Source organism: Trachinotus anak, unplaced genomic scaffold (genome assembly GCF_046630095.1).
Source record: "Trachinotus anak isolate AG129_WGS33_773 ecotype Australia unplaced genomic scaffold, CSIRO_AGI_Tana_v1 ptg000002l, whole genome shotgun sequence".
Classification (NCBI taxonomy): domain Eukaryota; kingdom Metazoa; phylum Chordata; class Actinopteri; order Carangiformes; family Carangidae; genus Trachinotus; species Trachinotus anak.
In genome coordinates, this window is record NW_027273853.1 from 375,000 (window position 1) to 397,500 (window position 22,501).

Sequence of the window (22,501 nt, forward strand, 5' to 3'; positions counted from 1 at the left end):
CATCTCCAGTTACTGGAGTGTCTGTTACAGCCCGCCTGTGACCTCAGTTTTTCCCAGTGTTTCCCTGTGTATGTTTTTTTTCCCTGTCTGTTTTTCTTGTGTCTAAAGGAGGAGCACTTACTAAGCACATTCAAAATGGCCAATAGGAAAGCAGTGCAATTTTTGATGACCAAGGACAAAATTACAGAAAACTATGGACGCTCAAAAAATAGCTATAACAGTGATTTTTTTCAGAGTTTTCATTGGATGGGCAGATGATTCCTCTGGGTGGGCAACGCCCACCCCAGCCCACCTGTAGACACGCCCCCGCTCAGAGCTCTCTGCTCCTTTTAGCGACTCTCTCATTAATTCAGCAGTTGTTTACATATCAGCCAGTTACTCTAGTTCAGCAGTTAACGCTAGCTTCTCTCTCTTTCTTGCTCTCTCTTGCTCGATGAGTCTTGGACCAATAAATGAACTTGTTCATAAGAGTGTTTGGTTTTTTTGTAACTTCAGTGGGGAGGATTGTGATGTTTATCACAACTTCAGTGATGTCTGCTGTCCTCCTTCAACACACAGCTCTGCTCACTAACCAGAGCTGTTCCAGCCTGTGTCTATCTGTTTACACAAAAGCCTTCAGATGTGATAGGCTATTACTCGTGGCATATAAGCAATCAGATAGTTATGGGCGGGACATTGCTCAGACTACAGACAGGAACGCATATGAGCCAAAGTAGCAAATTTTAAAATGAACTTATTTTATCTATTATTGGTTAAATAAGAATTCCAATAATTGGAAAATGTTGAATTTTGGACCTGATAATCAGCCAGGCCAATAATCAGTCAATCACTCGCTGTCAGAGTCAAGATTGTAGACTGTAATCAAGACGTTCATGTAAAACATAGCCAGACACAATGTTCAAACACAGAGAATGCAAACCACTGCTATACGTTTAACTGTATTTGCACAATAAATGGATCAATGCATTATCTATGGCCTTTAAAGGACCATGAGGGGTTGGACCTTGTCGCAGCTATTGATAAAATTCATGTTAATAGCAAATTAAAGTTAATCAAATGCAGTGGTGGACAGTAACACATTTGAGTACTGTACTTAAGTATATTTTTGATTATTTGTGCTTTATTTAAGCATTACTTTTTTGTAAACTTATGACTTTTACTCCACCTACAAGACAAGTATTGTACTTTCGACTCCACTACATTTCTATGAAGTACTTCTTACTTTGAAGAAAAGCTTTTATTCAGTGGAATGATTTTTTTTTCATATTTTAAAAAATGTGATAGACCATACACTGGGAAAAACTAATCAGCCAACTCCTACACTGTCAGTTATGCTGTGCTGCTGCTTTTTTGAACAGCTCAGTTGGAAACTGGCAGTAGTGTAACTATGGCTATGTTTGATAAAGCTGAGGCAGAAGGTTCTTCACCAGAGCACCCCTGGCCTTATCTTGAGTCCATGTTTAAAATTCTAGAAATTCACTGTCCAACTTAAGAAAGCATGTCGTGGTATGTGATGTATAGTATATTCCAGATAGACTTACTATTGCATTATGTATATACTTATAATATTTTATAATATTATAATAATATTTGACCAGTAGCTAAACTTTGACTCAAGTAATGTAGTTGTTTCCTTGGTCCACCTCTGATCAGATGTATACAGCCAAGTGACTAGGCACGTAAAGAAGACACAGGCATAAGCACACAGACACAAGACAAACAAAATGATTTGAAGCACTTAGCAAAATAATGTATGTAATGTAATATGAATGAACCTGTAACACACACAACTTGAGTGATGCACATATGTACAGCCCACCATATAATTAATTACCTTCTGCTGTGATTTCTGATCTTTGCACATAGACTTCTGCATGACCCTGAATTCATATTCAGCCCTGGGGTGGTCCTGTGATGATGACACACACAGAAATGAAAAGATGACAGTGAATCACATGGAAGAGCAGTTAAATTAAAGGGGACTTACCAGATGGATATTTCTACCAAGAGTCAAGTCTGTCCTAGAGCAGTTTTATTGAGTCATTACAATAAAATACTTATATATATTTTATATTTATTTTAACATTTATATTTAAGGTGCAATGTTACATCTTGAATAAATGCAGAGGTTTTTTTCACTTTTAATTTTTGCTGCTCTCCAAAACACATATCCCACATTCAACTTGACAAGCATGTTGTTTTATTCCAGTAGAAAGAAAAGTGGCTGTAATACTGTATTGATATCTGCAGTGTGGAGTCAATCAAGCAGCAGCCCAACGTTTTCCTGCCTGCTCATTCAGTTTTTTTCATCAGATGAACTGTCCACATAACTGCATCCCTAGGACCTGTGAAACATCATCTAGGACTGACATCATCATCAGGACGCCAGAGTCGCCATCAGTCCAATGACCCACTCAACCTGTGGACCATCAAGAACAAGGAGCACAGGGGCTACACTGGTCCAAGACATTTGTCTGTACTCAGAGTGAGGGCTCAGTTTCAGAGTGTCAGAAAAGTGTAGATCATGCCAATCAACAGGAGAAAAGGTTTGTGATTGCTTCACCTTTCTGCTGATGAGCTTGCTCATAACTCATGGGGTTTGCCCTAGTTACTGTGTTTGAAAGTTGTAAATGGCAAAATGATTTCAGGAAATAGGTAGTGTGTATGTTAACAGGCTAAAATTATAGTTGCTCATATACAGTCTAACTTACCTGCTGACGCTGACTTTAATACAGACACCCATGCAACAGATGTTTCACTAGCATATTACCCTGCCACCTGCTCCACAAGCATGTACAGTTGCTGTATTAACCAATGTTAGCAGGCCTCTTATTGATAGTGAGTGTAGGAAGATACAAATATTTGAAGGAGAGCAAAAGGCGCCTTACAGTCCCAGGGACAGATAAAGACAGCATACTATGACAAAAGTTGTACAAGATTTTCAATGTGAGTAAGTCATGAGATCATGTTTAGGTTGAAGTATCCAATGGAAGTTTCAAAGTATGTGATAGATATAGAATAGCTTGAGCCATGTGACAACCTGTCAGTTTTATATGCCCCTTCTAGGGGACAGTTTCAGATTTTTGATGGGATTACACCAATTAACCTGTTAAAGTTTGTAAAATGAACCAGAATTGCATAGCCATTGTATGAATTTCTACAAGCGAAAAGAAAATCAATTTTATTTTAAAGAATGAGGAAGGGAAGCCAAATTCCCATACCCATACAACGGACTCAGGAACACCAAGGAGTCTGAAAGATCTTGTCCAGCCTGCCTTTGTTATCCTACCCCACCTTTGACCTACCTTTCGTGTTACACAGATACATCTGCAGAAGGCACATCCTTTAGACATGGCCTCCTGTAGAAAAAAAGTACCATATGCACGCAGGGTGACTCAAGTTTCTAGAATTGAATTGAGCTGCGTGCAAGAAAACTTCACACTTTCTGTTTTACTAAAGTCACAGTATAAAATATATAAACAGCTCTCTGTCCTATATAATGAACCAAACATAACCCTGAAGGTCACAGATGGATTGGGTAGGTTTGATCCAGGGCAACATTGGGACGGCAGTAAGGTTTCCAAGGAAAAGGATGTGGATGTGTTAGACTTGTCACAGAGGAGCTTAGGGCTTGAGCTTGAGCAAGCACATAGAAAAGACACTGCAATTAGCAGTCATCAAACCTAAAAGAAAAAAACAGCAACCTAGCAAATGACATCTCAAAAGGCGCTGTTTGCTCCACGTGTGGGAAAGGCTTTAGCTTGAAAACTGATTGTTGTACAGGAAAACAATGCAGACAACTACTTACTTGTCTTACCTGCAAAGTAGAGATCCACTACCTGAATTACCTCCGTGATGATATGGGCATGTAGAAACCGAGAGGGTCAACCACTTGTTACATTGTTGTTCAAACTTAGAATTATACTGGGCACAAAGCAACTGGGTATTTGACCTTCTACTTACTGTAAAGGTGCCAACCACATCAGCCTGTGGACCTCTTATTTGCCCTAATGGTAGGGGAAACTCCTCCACAGGGATATGCTTAAAAGTGGACAGTGAGGATGTGAAGGAGGCATATAAACTTGGAGCTGAAGACAGCCGTCAGTCAAGTGCCAGGGAATGAACAACTCTCTCAACAGCCAAGCAACTGTCTTCTAGTCAACAACCTGGGTGAGATGGAAAGCCCCAGCAAACTGAAATCTCACTGAGAAGGCATTCTATACATTGTCAGAGCAAATGAGCTACAGTTCTATATACAAGGTGCACCCACAAGAGGGAAACAAGAGAACCTGCACCCTGCCCAGAAAACTGCTACCCATACTTCATAACTTACTTTTTGACTTACCTCCACCACTGGGGCCTGGAAAGAAAAGAAACCGACCTGCATGTTCACCTGAGACTGAACTACCTAGAAAGGAAAGTAACCAACCTGTAGCCTCTGCTGTTGCCACCAGTTGAACAAAATATTTTCATTCAGTTCTTTATAGACTTGTTATTTTGGTGCAACAGACAAAAAGGTCTGTAGAGGAAGCAGAATGTGGTCTAGATTCATCGTGTCAGTCACTGCTCAGATAAGTCTTGATTGGTCTTGATTGTTTGCAAGTTCAGAGGGACTACACTGGGTCCAGGGCATCTGTGAACAGTCATCGTGAGGAGCTTGTAATGGGAAATTTTGGTATAACTCATGTGTGCCTATTCAAAACTGTGTAACCAATGACTGTGTGGATAGTTCTAATGAAGTTTTTGAACCTAACCTTTGTACATCCTTTATGGTTTTGTGAAAGACCTCTGTGTGAACTGTTGAAGAACACATGTAGACAATATATGTGGATGTCTTTGCCCTTCTTGTTGTGATAAGTGTGTTGTTCATACATTGCGTTGGGGGAGAGGCAAGCAGGTGAAGACTCAGCACAGAGACAATCCCGTGAGAGAGAGTATTGTATTCTGTCTTTTTCCCATGAGAGAGAGTATCATATTTTGTCTTTGTGGAATGTGTTTTTGGAACTATAAGACTGTGGCCCTGGGTAACATCTTCAGGCCACTCACTCAATGACTGTACTGCTGTTCGGTTGTGTTTGTGTGACTCCATTCATGAATGTTTATTAAACTCAAGAAAGACAGCTGACGCGTGAAGATCTTCTTTTTCAATTATTGAACAAGGTAAAACATTTTTGCCACCACAAGCTCATTGTCTCCAGAGCATCCAACAAGTGTGAGTCAATGTCTCATCTCAGTGCACTTCAGAAAAATACTTTGTTCCCACTGTCATCAGATTATTCAACACCTCAGGCAGATCCACTGTGATCATGACAGGAACATAAACTTAAGTTGGACAAGGAGGATGAAGGGGGATATTTTGAATATGTTTGCTTATCTACAGTTTGTATCCTGTAACTTCATCACAGCTGGTGTGTAGAAACTGTACAGCTGCTCATGTACAATCAAACATGCCTTCTGAAGCAGTAACTGTAACCAGTCCAGCAGCAAATGTCAGCCAGTCAGCTTGATATGTTTTGTTTTACAAAAAAAAAAGCATTTATAATGGTAGAAAGACAGAAATGTGACTATACTGATCTTGAAAATACTTAAACAAATTCTGCAGCAAGGAGTCAGTATCTCAACAACCTAATGTTTTTCTGGCTGCTCATTTAGCCTTTTCACCAGATTAACTGGTTGCATGCCTCGGACCTGCAAAATTGTTGGATATCTTTTAGCCACTCCAGTCAACTTGGCAGGAAAATAAAGCAGAGCCAGCCAGATAGGACATTGAGAAGTTTTTAGAAGTTAAGATTCAGTCTGTTTTTCAGCTAGGATAAACGAGTCTGAAAATTCAAATGTGTGGTTGAGCCACTAAGTCACTAAGTGTGGTTTAGCCTAAAATAAGACTCATTTTCCAAGATATTATGATCCAAATGATTATGGTCCAAATGCAGCTATACTTTAGATTTTTCTTATTTTCTCAGTATTATATTGTTCTAATGCGCACAACCAATGCATGATCTCGGCAAGGAACACCAGGAATATGAGGAACGGGATTCAGGCCATTACAAACTACAATGCTGCCTCAGCACCATGTAAGGATGACACAGACTTCCTAAATGAACTCACTAAATTTTTGGCAGGTTTGAGGCACTGAATAGCACTCCGGCAAGGAAAGCAATGCCCCACCCTGACGAGGAGGCAGTCAGTCTGGAAGAACCCTGAGGAACATCAACATTCGGAAAGGAGCAGGGCCAGAAAACGCACCCGGCCGGGTGCTCAGGGAGTGTGCGGACCAGCTGGCCTCGGTTCTGACAGATATTTTTAACTCCTCACTGAACCAGGCCATTGTATCATCATGTTTCAAGGCTGCCATCATTTTACCAGTGCCCAAAAAACCCACAATAACATGTCTCAACAACTATTGCCCAGTTGCATTCACTCCCATCGTGATGAAATGCTTCGAGAGACTGATAAAGCAGTACAATGTCTCCAAACTCCCTTCCACTTTCGACCCGTTCCAGTTTGCTTAAAGCCCAAATCGCTCCACAGAGGACACCATCTCCTCTGTGCTACATTTAAGCCTATAACACCCACGTGCGAATGCTGTTTGTTCATTTAAGGTCAGCATTCAACACGATCATCCCCCGTGCTGGGGGATGATCGTGTTGGTAAACAAACTGGTCTCCCTAGGCTTCAACACCACCCTGTGTAACTGGCTCCTAGACTTCCTGTCCAACAGGCCACAGTCCATGCATGTGTGAAACAACTCTTCCATCATCACCCTGAGCACTGGTTCTCCTCAACGCTGTGTCACAAATGAAGAGCATGAAATAACTGAATGGTGCAGCCCTTTGAGACATCTTAAATATTATGGACCTAATGGCTCAAATTCCAATCCCCCAAAAGGTAATTTCAGGATTTTTGTGATGTAGCATTTTACAGCTGCTCCTTCTGTGATGATTGTGTTTCTCGGCGAAATTGATCTGTTGCTCCATTTATAAGGTTTGTTTGAGATTAACTGCATATTGACTGGAAAGTGGATAAGATCAGGCAGCTGCAGAGGGGAGAAGTGACACAAAGCTTTAGCCAGGGAACCACCACTTGTCAGTCAGTATGCCAACCAGACTTGTTTGCTGGCCTATCCACGTCAAACTCTTTCACATGAAGAAATTCAAAAGATCAATCAAAATACACAGGGCAGCAGTGATGTAAGATGTTTGTCAGATATTTAGACTGTCAAGGCTTTACATGAAGCTGTGTAGGACTTTCTTAAGAAACTTCTTCTTTCTTTTATAATATAACAAAAATAGAAAGGTTTCTATTAAACTGATATAAATCTACCTAGTAGCATTATGTTGTGATTGCTGGTGATCAATTCTGCACAGGCCTGCACACTACCTTTCTCATTGACATTTGAGAAGTACAGAATTTGCATTGAATGCAATGTGGATAAAACTAATGAATACATAAAAGGGTATTCAAATGTTATGTTTGTTAAGTAATGATTTCTGGATCGTGACCAAAGAAGAAAAACATAATTCAGTTTTTCTACAGAAACGTTAGTGCTCAAGTGTATTTTAGGACATTATTCTTTCTGGTGGTAAGGAAAGTTTAGGCTCGATCGAAACTATCATCTATCATCATTTTCTTGATTCATTATTGTGTAATCCACCAATTCAAACTGAAGATGCCCTTGTAGAGCTTTCTTATAAACAAAGTTTCAGAGTACATTAAGTGTTTTCTTCCCAAGAACACATTGTATATATACTTGAGGTCTAACAAACATGTTGAAGACATGTCAGTCCTCACAAAACATTGATTGGTCAGTAGTGATACAGTAATGAGAGTCAAAAAGGTCTTCACCTTTCAACAGGATCCTCATTTTAAGAAAGACAAGGCTTAATAGAGCCAACATTTTGAATTCTGAAATCAAGAGTGTGTTAAACTGTGACAGAAGAGTGAAAAGGCTTAGGGACCTCAAACTGAGAGGAAGGGGAACAAGACGCTGATGGTCGTCATTGGTAAAGACTGGAGACAGCCTGTAGAATCAGGTGAGTCACATTGAGGAGCAGCTGAAAATAAAAATGAACCTCAAGAGTGTTGAGAAATAAAGCTCTGAACTGGGGTGAGGACATGGAGAGAACTCACCTTCCCACACACCCCAGCAACCCCCACCCACCCACCAATCTGCTGCAGGGATGCAGAACAGGTAGACACAAGTAGACATATTAATAAAGCACAGAAGAATCTAGCTATACTCACCCCCTGAATGGCTGCAAGTATTTCAATATCAATTAGAAACATTGTGTGTGGAGTAGTGAACAGTGGAAAAACAGGTTAAAGGCAAGGAAATAATCACAGCACAAGAATGGGCACATTATCATATTATACAGGCTGACGGCAGTTACAGTGCCTGCAGTTTATGGAACCTGGGAGTGGAATGTAATAAAACACACTTTTGCCCTGATTTCTGACATCAGTAAGTAAAAATAATTAAAAAATAATTACTGCTTTGTAGTATTTCAGAGTGTGTTGAATCCACATATGATGATGGCATTTGGACAGAAATCTACAGTTGTACACAAAGGTTTGGTCAACAGTTTCTATGGACAAATTATGTATTTTGTAGATTTTTTGTTCAATGAACTTAAAACTATGGAAATATTAAACAGCAATTGTGTGAAAGTTTGGGCCCCCTATTATTTCAATACTTAGTAAACCCCTCTTTGTCAGATATGACAGCTAACACTTTTTGCAGCCACACTGGTTCAGTTCTTGTTTAAGGAGTTTTCAGTAATGTTCCAGTCATGGGCCTATTTCAAAAGCCTCAGCAGGTGTTTCTTGGAGTGGTTCATAATGGATTTTGAGGTCTGCTTAGGATCATTGTCCTTTTGTAGAAGCCAACCTCTTTTCATTTTCACTTTCTTGACTGATTCTACAACATTTGAGTCCAGAATTGACTGATTCTGTCCTGTGGAGTGTTTCCTGTGCCACTGGCTGCCACTCAACCGCAATTAATAATATTTTATAATATTTCAACCCCCCACTGAACAGTTGGGAAGGTGTTCTTTTCATCAAATGCTGCACTTTTTTTCCAAACAGTTTTATTGTGTCCAAAGAGCTGAACTTCATCTGTCCACAGCAGCTGTTCCCAAAATGACTCAAGCTTTTCCAGATGTTGCTTTGCAGACTACAACACTCCTGTGTCAGCTAAACTTCCCTGTAGTTCCTTTGCTGTCTTATGGTGGTTTTTGTTTGCCTCTTGATGTCCACAGTTCCCCTTAAATGCATTTCTTAATGACATTTCAGACAGTGGAAATTTTAAGATAGAAGAACTATGAAATCTTTTTATAGCCTCCCTTGTAGGCATTAACTTAATTTTAGATTGTCACTCAGTTACTCAGAAGAGCACATGATTGTTGTTTAGTGTTAAGTGTTTGAAGAGTCAGAAAATTGGACAATTTCTAATGGTTAATTAAAATATAACGAGTTTGTAAAGTTCTGGATGTTTTATAAGTCGTAGGGTACCCAAATTTCACACATGCCAGAGTTAAATTTAGATTTTTTTTTGCTGTTTTCTAAGTTCATAAAACAAAAAGTAACGGTTCATTAACATTTGAAAAAAGCTTATTTTAATGTCAAACCTCTGTAGGGGTTGTATTTACTTCTTTTCACACCAAAAAGCAACAAAATATGCAATTTTTGCACAACTGAAAAGTGATCATATTTGTCTTTTGTTCATCTGTTGCTTTAGAATATGGTTTTCTTGCATCCATTCCAGGCTCCATTCAGTGTGACTGTTAGAGAAGCAGCAGTGTGGTAGCAACGTGATATTGACATGAAGCAAACATGAAGCCCTTCGTTCTCTTGTATGATCTCTCACACCTGGAGTGTGATGTGGTGTTTAATAAGTTAACAACTTGTATTTTACTTTGAACTAGCTTTTTTTTAAATCTAAATGAATGGGGAATTTGCTACTGTCATGTGCATCACACATGCACATTGTTGACAGACATTTTTTTGTTTTTGTGTGGGAACAGGGTTATGTATTGCTTTTGTGGGTATATTCTGCATATGATTTTTCAACAAACAGAATAGTGTAATATATTCCAGTCAAAGGTGCACTTTTATTATTCTTTTTTCTTTATGCATTTATTTGGCAGATTTGGGTGTTTTCCCTGCATCCATCTCTCTTTAAATTATTCGTTTTTGATTTTTTTCATGACACACAAGAAAATATGATATGAGAAGTAATACTTACAAACAGATTATTAAAGGCATGTCTCTGTTATCTATGGGAAAAGAAATTTAGTCCATATATGTGTGCACTACGGAAGCCCTGAAAGGCAAGTGAATTTTCTTTTATTTATTTATTTTCCCCAGGATAATTTTCCCAATTTTTTTTTCATTAGTATAAACAACCCACAAGAGACAAGTGGATTTTTTTTTTTTAAATGACCCCCCCCCCCATTTTTTTTTCAGTTTTCTTTTTCATCTGTGAAAAAACCTGGGGTTCAAGTGTCGTTGATGTGTTTATTGACTGAGTTATTATTCTTTTGAGTTTTATTTTTATTTCAAACCCTTCATCCAGAAAGCCTCGTAGGCACACTATGAAAGGAGACTATGGAGGAGCACAAACTGAATGACAGGCATACAGAGAGGTCTGGTAAAGAGAAAGACTCCCTCTCTCTCTCTCTCTCTTTCTCCCTCCCTCTCTCTCTCTTGTTGCCTGTCCCATCAGTTCCCTTTGGCCCTCTACCTGTGGATTGCTATACTAAATAAGTGACTATCTATCAATGTCCTCCCGCATGGCACCTAACACGCAACTAAGAGCACTGTCCATGGTTCTGAACCAACAGCTAAGCCAGCTGTTTTCAATGTGTGAGGCATGCCTCTCTGGCACAGGGCGGGGGGCTGTAAACATCTGGAAAACAGAAAACACAGAAAACAGAGGATCTACAATCTATGTTTATTCCTTTCTACAGTGCATCCCTGCATCTGCTGTTTATGCACATCAAAGACACGGGGCTTTATTGTACACCCAGCGCAAACCATGGCAAAAGTATCTTTGCTTGTTTCAGATGCAGGCAGTTGTTCACTTCCTTTCCAGTGTGCCGTTGTTTAAATAGCAAATATACTTGTTCCCATCTGAGTGACCATGGGTGTGTTGGTCTTATAATGAGGTGAAGTCAGGTGCATTGTTGGTTCATCGGCATCTTAAGGCAGCGGAAAGTGATCAACCATCAAAAATTTTTAGTACCTACAGTGAAAGAGGAGACAGAGTCTGGGGCAAGCAGAAAATGACAGAAGTACGATCTATGTTAATTCCTGTCTACGGTGCATCCCCGCATAAACCGCCTATGCGCATCAAAGACACGGGGCTCTATTTTACACCCGGCGCAAAGTGGCGCAAAGTGCAACACAAGTGAAGCCAAGTGAAACATAAGAATACAGCCACAGAAGGTCTACGCATTATTTGTAGCTTACTGTAATCTTATAATCAGTTGTTTGCCATGTAAGATTGAGAGGCTGTTGTTATGTTCTCTGAAGGGAGGCTTAGTCATAGTCATCAATGAGAAATTAAAGAATGACAGAAAAGACAATGTTAAATATTTCAAGAGCAGATTTTGACAGTGACAAAGACGGTGTTGGTGCCACTCAAATAGGTGCTGGTCTCAATCTAGGAGGTCCCGGATCTGGCACCAATTAAGTCCTGATTATAATGTGGTAATGGTAACTGGGAAATCTCAAATCATATGAGTGGGATGTTTAACCAATAAAGATTAATAAAAACCCTAATGGGCGGGACATTTTATGATAGCTATACACAACATAATAAACACTTTAGATACATTTTGATTTTGACTAGATTATTATGGTTATTATTCAAATCTATATACACAGTATAGTGTATATATAGTGTATATACAGTGCACTATACTATACAGTTTAAGAATAAGCTGTATACTAAATTGTATAGTAGTGCACTGCTTATTCTTAATCAGTCCTTCAGTTGACAGTTGAACCATTGGTCATTAGACAATTAACTATCAAACCATTTCATGTCCAAGACCCACAAATTGATATGCAACAAGCTGTAGACCACCATTTCATAATATTTTTGTCTGATCAGCTGTACGTAGATAAGGTGTTATAGAGTATGACACAAGCTATCCACACATGTTGAAGCAGTTAGCTGGACACATCACTTATTTAGCCTGCTTGCTTTTTTTAGTTGTAAATAGAACTTTTGGCCCTAATTCCATCTTCCCCCAGTATAGGAATCCACAGGCAGAAGGTGACAGGGAACTGATGGGATCCCAGCCTCGTGAGTGAAAGTCCTACATGTGATCCATTCTTCCAATCAGAGCTTATTGCTTGTGTGGACTTGTGTGTTGCTCTTTTTATACTATCTCACCTGACTTCCTAAAATGTTGCTGGCAGAAAGAATTCTCTATTTAAAACACATTTCTAGCCAGAAGAAGGAACGGTAATGCATAACATAACTAACATAACTAAAATACCTTGTATTCAGACTGCACCTAGAAGGAAAGATGAATGCTTTTAGTTTGATTTAGACCAAGGTAGTGGTGCACTTCAGCCTCTTGTGGCCGAAATGAGTAACACAAAAGAAAAGAAAAATCCTCATGAAAAAAGAATTCCACACATTTTTTTTGGCTGGACTGCAACAGCAGGCCAGCCCTATAATCTGGAATGTTGCTGACTGACTGACTGACTGACTAATATTTCCACCACTGGTCAGCCAAGTGGTACCTGGTATATGTCTGGACTGTGTATGGATGTCTGAGTGATCATTTTACAGTAAATACAGCTGAAATCACAGTTCAGTATTTGTCTTAAATGTGTTTGGTGATTTTATCTGATGATGTCACAGTTATAAAATCTGAATTTGACCATAAGCGGTCCAGACATATACTAGGTTTTGATCTAGTCTTGTTTTTGTGGTGTGAATTTTTTTTTTCTTTTTCTAACTTTGTGGGTTTCTTTTTATTCTTTTATGTTTCTATTTTTTTCTTTCCCCCAAAAAAAGACTTAGATGTAAAAATATCCCGGCCAAAAAAATAAATAAATAAATAAAAACAGAGCCATGTGTAAGCGTAGCCTTAAGAAATGCATAGAATTTTGTAGTTAATGACTGCCTGAAGACAACCTATAGACATCAACAGACACTTTGCGCACCTTTAGAATGTTTCCAGCTGTTGTTTTTGCCAAACCATCAGCCACTGATAGATTTAGCTTTTTGTCTCAGACAGCTTGTGATCATTTTTGTGGATGAACTGTGGATGAAATCTAAGCTTTGTGAAGCGGATGTCAGATTTATCGAAGTTTACTAACTCTGGCTCAGACAGATTTTGATTCAGTTCATTGGGATTTTTTTAGGCTTCAACTTCTGTATTCTTGCCACTGATCTTTGAATCATGATCACTCATAGTCCTTGTAGTTTGTCTAGATTTGTCATATTTTATATGTGTCATATTATCTTAAAGGAAACATTTTATTCACTCGGTGATTAGGTTTTTGTGACTTAAGCAACTGTGGTGATATACTGATGGACAAAACCCTTTGTTAGTGTGTAGTTGACCATGTAAGTAGAACAAAGACTACATTTGAATATACCATTTGTAGCACATAATTTTTGTGTGATGTGTTATGATCACAGGTTGGCAGCAAGAGCAGAAAGGCTACAAAAGAATAGGAGTTTATCCAAACCTTGAGAGCTTCCTGTGAAAAATAAACCAAGAGAGACAGAAAAAAGGGGGTGGGGTAGGGGTGGTATCAGTGTTAATAAATCACGGGATAAATCACATTATTACATTATTTTCACATTTCAGAATCAGAATCAGAATCAGTTTTATTGCCAAGTATGTTTCCACATACAAGGAATTTGTTCTGGTGATTGGTGCAGTTGGAGGTTCTTGGAGGTTCTTGTAAACAACAGGTTTACACAGTTTTAGTTTCTGCCTGTATGTGGGAATCAGGTGGACCATGACATGGTCAGAGTGGCCCAGTGCAGCCCGGGGGACGGCGTGATAAGCACCACTGATTGTGGGGTAACAGTGGTCCAGAGTGTTCCCCTCTCTGGACTTTACTGTGTTCTTGAAGAATTAAATACTTTACAACTGGATGTGAGTCTGACCACAGCATGGTTTTATGTTAAAGGAGCGATTTGTAAGTTTAGCTATTGCTACAAAGCCAGCCTAAGCTTTAACACCTGTTTATCTATCAGTGTTGGCTTCTTCTTGGAAACTTTGGCCATTGTTGCATTTATAATACAAGAGGTTATAAATATGTCCTCTGAGCAGCTACTTCTTCAGGGAGGACAGGCTGCAACCTGGCCTCACTAACCTGGCCAAGGCTAGCTGGTTAGTTTCAGTAGAATAAAAGAAGAAATAGAAATAGAAGCAAACAAAAGGGTTGCTTTCCACCTCTTGAGACAGCTCTTGGCAAGTAAAGGAATGAAGTTTGATGCCGAACTGGTAACCTTTCTTCTAAACTGTAAATAGTTTAAAAAAAAAAAAAAGCTATGTAGCAATAGCAAAACTTACAACTAGCTCCTTTAAAAAGGATATTTTTTCTGCACCCATACAACAAGAAAGACTAGCAGCCATACGGCCATCAGACAAGTTGGGAATTATTCCCCAGACAGTCCATTCTAAACACTCATCAATTTACAAACCCACTTCCTGCTTCAACTTTAACATATGTGTGATACCCTCGTGTGATAATGGCATGTGTTACAGTATAATGTCTGTAGATGGCACTCAGCTCACACACAGCTTTTCACAGGTAAACTTTCAAGTTGCTTGAAATCTGAGGGAAAGGAAAGATGGCTGCCTCATCTCCCTTCCTGTAGTTGTTCCAAGTTTGATGGTCGCTTTTAAACTATCACCAGTTTACTAGTAAATAAAAACTTCCAACCATTAAAATATATGCAAAAACAGATGTTTATTTTAATGACAACTTGTTTCTTTGGATTACTGTTTTTGGTTTGTTGTCTGTAAATATGCTGTGCTGCTGCATTTCTCAGACTGCGGATTGTGATAGCTTAGTTTTAAAGGTTCTGTAAACGATTGACACTGCCACTAGATGTTGCACTAGACTACCAGCATCTAGCCGTCACTAATGAAAAAAGACATGTAGCATCAAGTTACTTACACATGGAGGAGAAGAAAACCAGTTGGAGCTGGAGCCCCTTTAGCAGCTCGTAGGGCTCTCCATCTCAAAAAAGACAGAGCAGTGTTGGCTCCAAGGTTGGACTCAGAAAGAAATTCAGCATTGGACTTTATCTATGGTTGCAAAAATCACACTTAAGGAGCCAGTAAAGACACTGGAGCTGGCTAAAACTTTCCACTGGCCAAAAAGGATCTGACTGTAGTCCAAATGGGAAAGCCTGAATTCAGCTTTGTATTTATCTTTGGTCACACAAATAAACTTGATGGATGTTTTGACAGTCCACCGGTCAAACGGGATTTGAGCCAGTAGTCCCCATGGCCAGTCGGCCTGTGCTCTGGTCTCATCTTTTTCTTTGTCAGAACCTTGTTGGATGATTCACTGGACAAAATTCTGGAAGGTAAGTTTCACCTGAACACTGTTGCTTTCACCTGAACACTGCATACCACACTGTGTCAGCTTGCGTGCAGGCAGTGCCTGTGTGTTTAAACGTGGGGAAGGCCAGTGGTTTAACAGGACAGACTCAAACACATCAACATCCCACTTTCTCAGACTGATTACCAAAGCCGAAAACAGAGAAACTCAGATATCAACATGCACGGAGGAGGGGTGACTTTGTTCTCCGCTCAGAAAACCATTACTCCACAATATCTTTGCATAGAAAATAGTTGTTTACTGCTATATTATTGTTAAAATCTAATTTACAGAACCTTTAAATATGCTAAAAACCATTGTTACACTTGTGCTGATTGGCGATCAGATCACTATCAACGATCGAAGGCAAAACCACCAGCTGTTCTTTTTTTTAAACTTTAACCAGCACAAGTGTCTCTGCTACTTAATCCAAAACAATGCATATCCTTTAATCGGCCAATCCTGAGAAGTGCACTGTGCAATCTGACAAAACCCTCCATTCACCACATTGTGTAACGTAGCTACACTAACTCTTAGTTTGTTTTTATTTTGGTTCCATGTCACTTCACTAACTCTCCTGTCATTTCAGATCCTGCCTTCCTTCCCTGCCATACAATCTACTCATTTCCTTCACCTGGGTTTCCCCGCCCATCTCCTCCTCACCTGCAGTCCATTTGCTCATTAGTTCCTCAGTATATATACCAGTCCATTTTCATTTGGTTCCTGCCAGATTGTCTTGTGTTCTATGTTGCCAAGCTTTCCAGCATATCCTAGTACTGCCTTCCAGCTCTGACCCCGTTTTGCCTTTCTTGGACTACGAATACCTGCCTGCTCCTTGTCGGATTTGTTTGCCTGATTCTGATCTCCTGGTTTTGACTCTGCCTGTTTTCTTGGACTAGTAAACTGATCTTCCCTTGCTACTCGCCTGCCTCTTTGTCGTGCTTCTGGGTTCTCCTTTGTCGGCTCCAGTGACCATGACACATTGATTGTAGCAAGTGTGTGCATGTGTGTATCCACCAGATCTGGAACCACTCCATTATGATCCTTTAATCCACTCCATCCTTCGCTACATGCGCTACATGCTGGGTCTATTTCTTCTGGGCTCACATCTCATGTGTGTAATTATTATTATATGATTACTACTTGTTGGATAATGACAGCAGCTGGACAGTGAGATCAGCTAAACTGACATATTAAATGACATCCCCAACCTCTCCACCTGCAGGCTCTTTAGTCTGTTACCTCCTACCACGCACTCATAACTTCTGTGAGTTTTTCTGCAATCACACAGTACAGCTGTTGTCATTAACCTTAATTTATTGTTTTGATTGTATGTCTCAGTCAGCAGTCCAGAGTTTAGGTCTTTACAAAAACAAACTGAAAACATTGATTTGACACATACATTAAGCAGCCTATTTTGTAGATTTAATTGATTTGTATGGACAAAGAAGCTGCAATGCATCAGTGCAAGTCAGGCGGCATGAAAAGAAAATTTCCCTCTCTCTTGCAGAAACTGTAATTGTTGTAACTTTTTGTAAACATGGCTAAAACTAAATAAAACTTACTCAAAAGTCTCTTTGGTGGCATTTCTTTGTTGTAAACATCTTCTTGATGTCCATCACTTTTTATTCTTACAATTTTTTGGTCCAGTATTTCTCTGTGTTCTTGGTCTTCTTTTTGGTCACTGCTACAGGGTTTAAAAGCAGCAAAATTTGACAATATAGTGCTCATTTATATGTTTTTCTATTTTGGTTGTACAACATGAGAGTGACTAAGAAATACATTAAAACTGATTTGGTTTCAGCAGTAGTCACTGTAATGACATCATCTGACAAAGTCAAATAAATATAGGTTTATGACAGCAGCTGTGTGAAAAGCTGACAGCATATCATGTTTTAAATGAGTGTCCATAGAAAAGTTGCCTTCTTAACTGTAACACACATCGTGTTTAATATTTCCATGTTAACCGTGTTTCATAGATCTTTGAAACCCTGTATAAATGATAATGATGATTTATCTGGTGCAGCCCCTGTGTGATATGACATACATCAGACAGTTGACAAGTTATGGTGGGTCTCCTCTCTGCATCAACATAAAATAGTGATAAAAAAGTGACTTTGCAATACCAAGTGGCAGAAAAGAAAACAGTATGTTGGATTTTATGGGGCTGAAGCTGAGTCGTAGGATACTGTTCTGCTGTTCTTATTGCAAACACACTGCTGGGGCACTGCTAGCACACCACAGTGGAAAAGTATGACATTTTTGAAGTCCAGCCACTGCACTGTCCTTAATGGAGATGCAAGTGCACAGTTCTCCTGCGTGATAATTATTAGAGAGGGAATGTTGGAGCAATACTTCACTTTAACCTCCAAATCAAGTGATTTAGGTAATCTGGATAAATTGTTGGCTTGTTTCCAAACTGTTTTTCTTGACCTCTTGCAGAATTTGTTATGATGAGGTCACCTCATTGCCAGATCTCAGCAACTCATGCTATGTGTGAAAAGTTTCCCATTTACTACATGATAATGAGCATACAGTGCATCCAGAAAGTATTCACAGTGTCTCACTTTTTCCACATTTTGTTATGTTACAGCCTTATTCCAAAATGGATTAAATTCATTTTTTTTACCTCATTCCACACAGTCCATGATGACAAAGTGAAAAAAGTTCACTTGAAATTTTTGCAAATACATTAAAAAATAAAAAAAACAAAAAAAATCTCATGTACATAAGTATTCACAGCCTTTGCCATGACAATCAAAATTGAGCTCAGGTGCATCCTGTTTCCACTGATCATCCTTCAGATGTTTCTACAACTTGATTGGAGTCCACCTGTGGTAAATTGAGTTGATTGGACATGATTTGGAAAGGCACACACCTGTCTATATAAGGGCCCATAGTTGACAGTGCATGTCAGAGCACAAACCAAGCCACAAAGTCCAAGGAATTGCCTGTAGCCCTCCAAGACAGGATTTTATTGAGGTACAGATCTGGGGAAGGGTACAGAAAAATTTCTGCAGCATTGAAGGTCCCAATGAGCACAGTAGCCTCCATCATCCGTAAATGGAGGAAGTTTGGAACCACCAGGACTCTTTCTAGAGCTGATGAAACAAAGACTGAACTGTTTGGCCTGAATGCCAAGAGTTATGTCTGGAGGAAACTAGGCACCACTCATCACCTGGCCAGTACCATCCCTACAGTGAAGCATAGTGGTGGCAGCATCATGCTGTAGGGATGGTTTTCGGCAGCAGGAACTGGGAGACTAGTCAGGGTGGAGGGAAAGATGAATGACGCAATGTACAGAGACATCCTTGATGATAACCTGCTCCAGAGCGCTCTGGACCTCAGACTGGGGCGAAGGTTCATCTTCCAACAGGACAACGACCCTAAGCACACAGCCAAGATAACAAAGGAGTGGCTTCGGGACAACTTTGTGAATGTCCTTGAGTGGCCCAGCCAGAGCCCAGACTTGAACCCGATTGAACATCTCTGGAGAGATCTGAAAATGGCTGTGCACCGACGCTCCCCATCCAACCTGATGGAGCTTGAGAGGTTCTGCAAAGAAGAATGGGAGAAACTGCCGAAAAATAGGTGTGCCAAGCTTGTAGCATCATACTCAAAAGACTTGAGGCTGTAATTGCTGCCAAAGGTGCTTAGGTATTGAGCAAAGGCTGTGAATACTTATGTACATGTTATATTTTTGTTTTTTATTTTTTAATAAATTTGCAAAAGTGTCAAGCAAACTTTTTTCACTTTGTCATTATGGGGTATTGTGTGTAGAATTTTGAGGTAAAAATGAATTTAATCCATTTTGGAATAAGGCTGTAACATAACAAAATGTAGAAAAAGTGAAGCGCTGTGAATACTTTCTGGATGCACTGTATCTCTCGAGTTGTCAGAGAGCAAATACAGAGATAAATAATGATCTATATTGGACCATATTTCCTCAAATAAAAACCAGAGGTCAGTCAAAAGCAAGGTATCCATGGACATGGGTAACATGAAATAATATACCAAATTACATTTTAATAAATTCAACAATATAATGGTATTTTCCCCACTTTGCTGCTCTGGATTACTCATCTACAATATTTGATTAGTTCATTTTGATGGCTATGGTATGCCTACAAATGTTTTAAACTAGATGTCCTATTGAAATGGCAGAGGGCTTTTAATTTGAAATATTCAAAGGAAGTGTTGAGTTTGTATTAACAACATAATACAGCAACATAACAGGGCAACCAGGAGTGGATCAAAGCAACTTTTCTGACTAAAATATGACCAATTACATCAAACAGAGGTTATTAGAAATAAAGGTCTGCCTCTAATACATGCACTAGACCTCTTCCGTGTGCTGCCAAGAAACATATTGGAGTCCCTTATATGCTCTGCAGGGCCCATTCTTACTTGGATTAGCCAGGTGGTTATGTGAGGATTATGTTCTTTGAGTTTTCAAGTGCGCTGAACACCATCGGACCCATCATGCTCAAAGATAATTTTGAGGGGTATAGCAGCAGCCAATGTTTCATTTCTGTGGTGCAGGACTGAGTGGTTCAGGAAATCCTTTGTTCCCACTGACATCAGACTGTTTACCACCTCAACCAAATGGCTCATCTATCAAATAATCTATCCAATGAAAGCCTTCTACCTTTTGCAGTTAAGGTGAATAAAGCCCCTGGCTACTATTTGAGGAAACACAGAGGGTTTTTGAGGTGTCCTGGACGTATTGTTCAATATGTCAATAAGCTAACAAGTTCACATTTTCAGCATCAAAGTTGATGATACATCAATGTTGTGTTGACTTGCTTCTGCTGTCTCCAAGTGGCAAAAAATGAGTTTCATTTTTGCATGTCTTTTAGTGTTTGACGCATTTCTTTAAATGTTAATGTTTTCATGTTTAAACACATTTACAATTTGTAGAATTTGGGGGTTTGGAGTGATTATTATTATTATTATTTTTTTTTTGCGTTTTGTCCTTAGGAATCACTCTACATATGAAGTAAAATTAATATTTACAGCACACTTGAGTATCACAGATATTAGTGTTGAATATCGGCAACTTAAAAGTATTCCTCCTGTCTAGCGATATAACCTCCAACTTGAATCAGGTTTACAACTGTAACCTCCCCACATATTAATAAGGGATGACTCAGCATTGAATATGTCATTATTAGCATGAACATCAGTTTAAAATAGCCATAGCACACTTATGATCTGATTTGTTTGTGAAAGAGTCATATATTTTATCAAAATCCTGGCATCAGCAGCTGTAACAGCCGTTATTATGGTGCAGTGGTTACGGCCACATGTACTTTTCAAGTATAAATAGAAGGGAGCATTTCATGAAAAGTTTGTTCAAAATCTATTGGTTAATGTATTTATTTATCTTGAAAATCTGACTTACTACACCATGGAAAGGAGATACATGTCCCAGATCAAACTTGATTGCAGATCATAATTCTGAATTCTCAGTGCTGTCTGCTGTTTATGATTTTAGCATTACTCACCTCCTCATCTTCAAACCCCGTCAGGTCCCATTCATAGTTCAGTCTCATCTGCCTTCTCTTCCAATGCTCCATAAACATGGCAGCTTTGAACCAGAAAGAAAGACCCATCAAATAAACAGGGGCACTCAAACACTGAAAGTGTTTATGATTCAACTATAAATATATACATTTCAGTGGCCAGGTGCATTGGATAGGGGAGACTGATAGTGCTAAGTGATGTGTGTTCACTCACCCCACAAAGCCATGAATATAGAGAAGAAAACAGTGGCAGGATTGTCAAACAGGTGGCTGGCCCGAGCGGTTCCACAGGCAGTACTAAGTTTCCAGTAGCTGCACACTCTGTCACACAGAGGACACATGATGATGTTGTTCTTTGGGTGGCAGATCTCCATGCTGCAAAACAAGACACAGTGATGTCTGAATCAGAAATTAAGACTTAACCAATACACACACACACACACACACACACACACACACACACACACACACACACACACACACACACACACACACACACACACACACCCTTTGCTGCATGCCATAGCCTCTCTCCCTCTCTCTCCCCAATTTACTGTCACCTAATAAAATGACCTCAGGGTTTTATTTTATGGTAATAACAAATTGGTGTCTTCCAGATCTGAAAATATTGGAGCTGTTATTTCCATCTGCTAGTCAACAACTATAGCAGACAGGGGGTCTGGTTTGTCTTACTATGTGGTTGTGTTCCATGGTTACACTCTCATATTAACACTTCTATGGAGTGTGTGTTGTGTGTCTGCACTAGATGCAATTATGTGCTGGCAGCACCTGTCATAATATCCTGTGGATGATGAGGAGCAGGTAGAGAAAGAAGTGGAGGCCCTAGTTTCTCATCTCATTTATCAAACCTTTTCCTGTTCCACACGGCCGACATGTTTTGTTTTGATGGCCTATCGCATGCTGGCACAGTGAACAAGGTGTGAGGTGGGATTACACTACACAGCACACAGTGCTTCTCTCAGTTGCAGAGACCAGAGTATTAATCATAGCTGATCAGGGTGAAGATGACTGATGACTAGAAGCATCAGTTCCAATCTACTTATAATATATTTTTAGATTTTGAAAGTCATCTCTAATAATGTCTTATTTAATGATAAGAATAGTCTTGACTTTTAGGGATTTACACTATTTGATGTCTTTACAAAAGTGAGATCAGAAGATCAATACCACTCTCATGTCTATGGTTGAAACACAAAGCTCCATTTGTAACAGCCTCATCAGTACAGGTTTACATGACAAGTGTTTTCCAAAAGAATCTCAATTCTTAGAAATTATCACTGATTAAGGAGTTAGGGTTAGGGTTAGGTGCCTTTGACGTCTGCTAGCATGCCCCTTTATGTGCAACTCCAATATGATTTCAGCATGAT

The 22,501-nt window shown here is 39.4% G+C and overlaps 2 protein-coding genes across 4 annotated transcripts in view; both read right to left on the reverse strand.

Moving 5' to 3' along the window:
• Window positions 1–22,501, reverse strand: part of LOC139627630 (anoctamin-1-like) — a 171,385-nt gene that overhangs the window by 53,754 nt on the left and 95,130 nt on the right. For all 3 annotated transcript variants that reach the window (XR_011692603.1, XM_071488573.1, XM_071488588.1), the window contains exons 11-13: window positions 21,328–21,488; window positions 21,096–21,178; window positions 1,835–1,909 (exon numbers count right to left, since the gene is read on the reverse strand). Coding sequence is in view for 2 of the 3 variants with exons in the window: in XM_071488573.1 (XP_071344674.1) it covers window positions 1,835–1,909; window positions 21,096–21,178; window positions 21,328–21,488 (319 nt within the window). In the remaining variant the exon portion in view is untranslated. The remainder of the gene's footprint in view (window positions 1–1,834; window positions 1,910–21,095; window positions 21,179–21,327; window positions 21,489–22,501) is intronic.
• LOC139627645 (uncharacterized) overlaps window positions 1–22,501 on the reverse strand; it is a 135,676-nt gene that overhangs the window by 3,287 nt on the left and 109,888 nt on the right. The window lies entirely within an intron of this gene.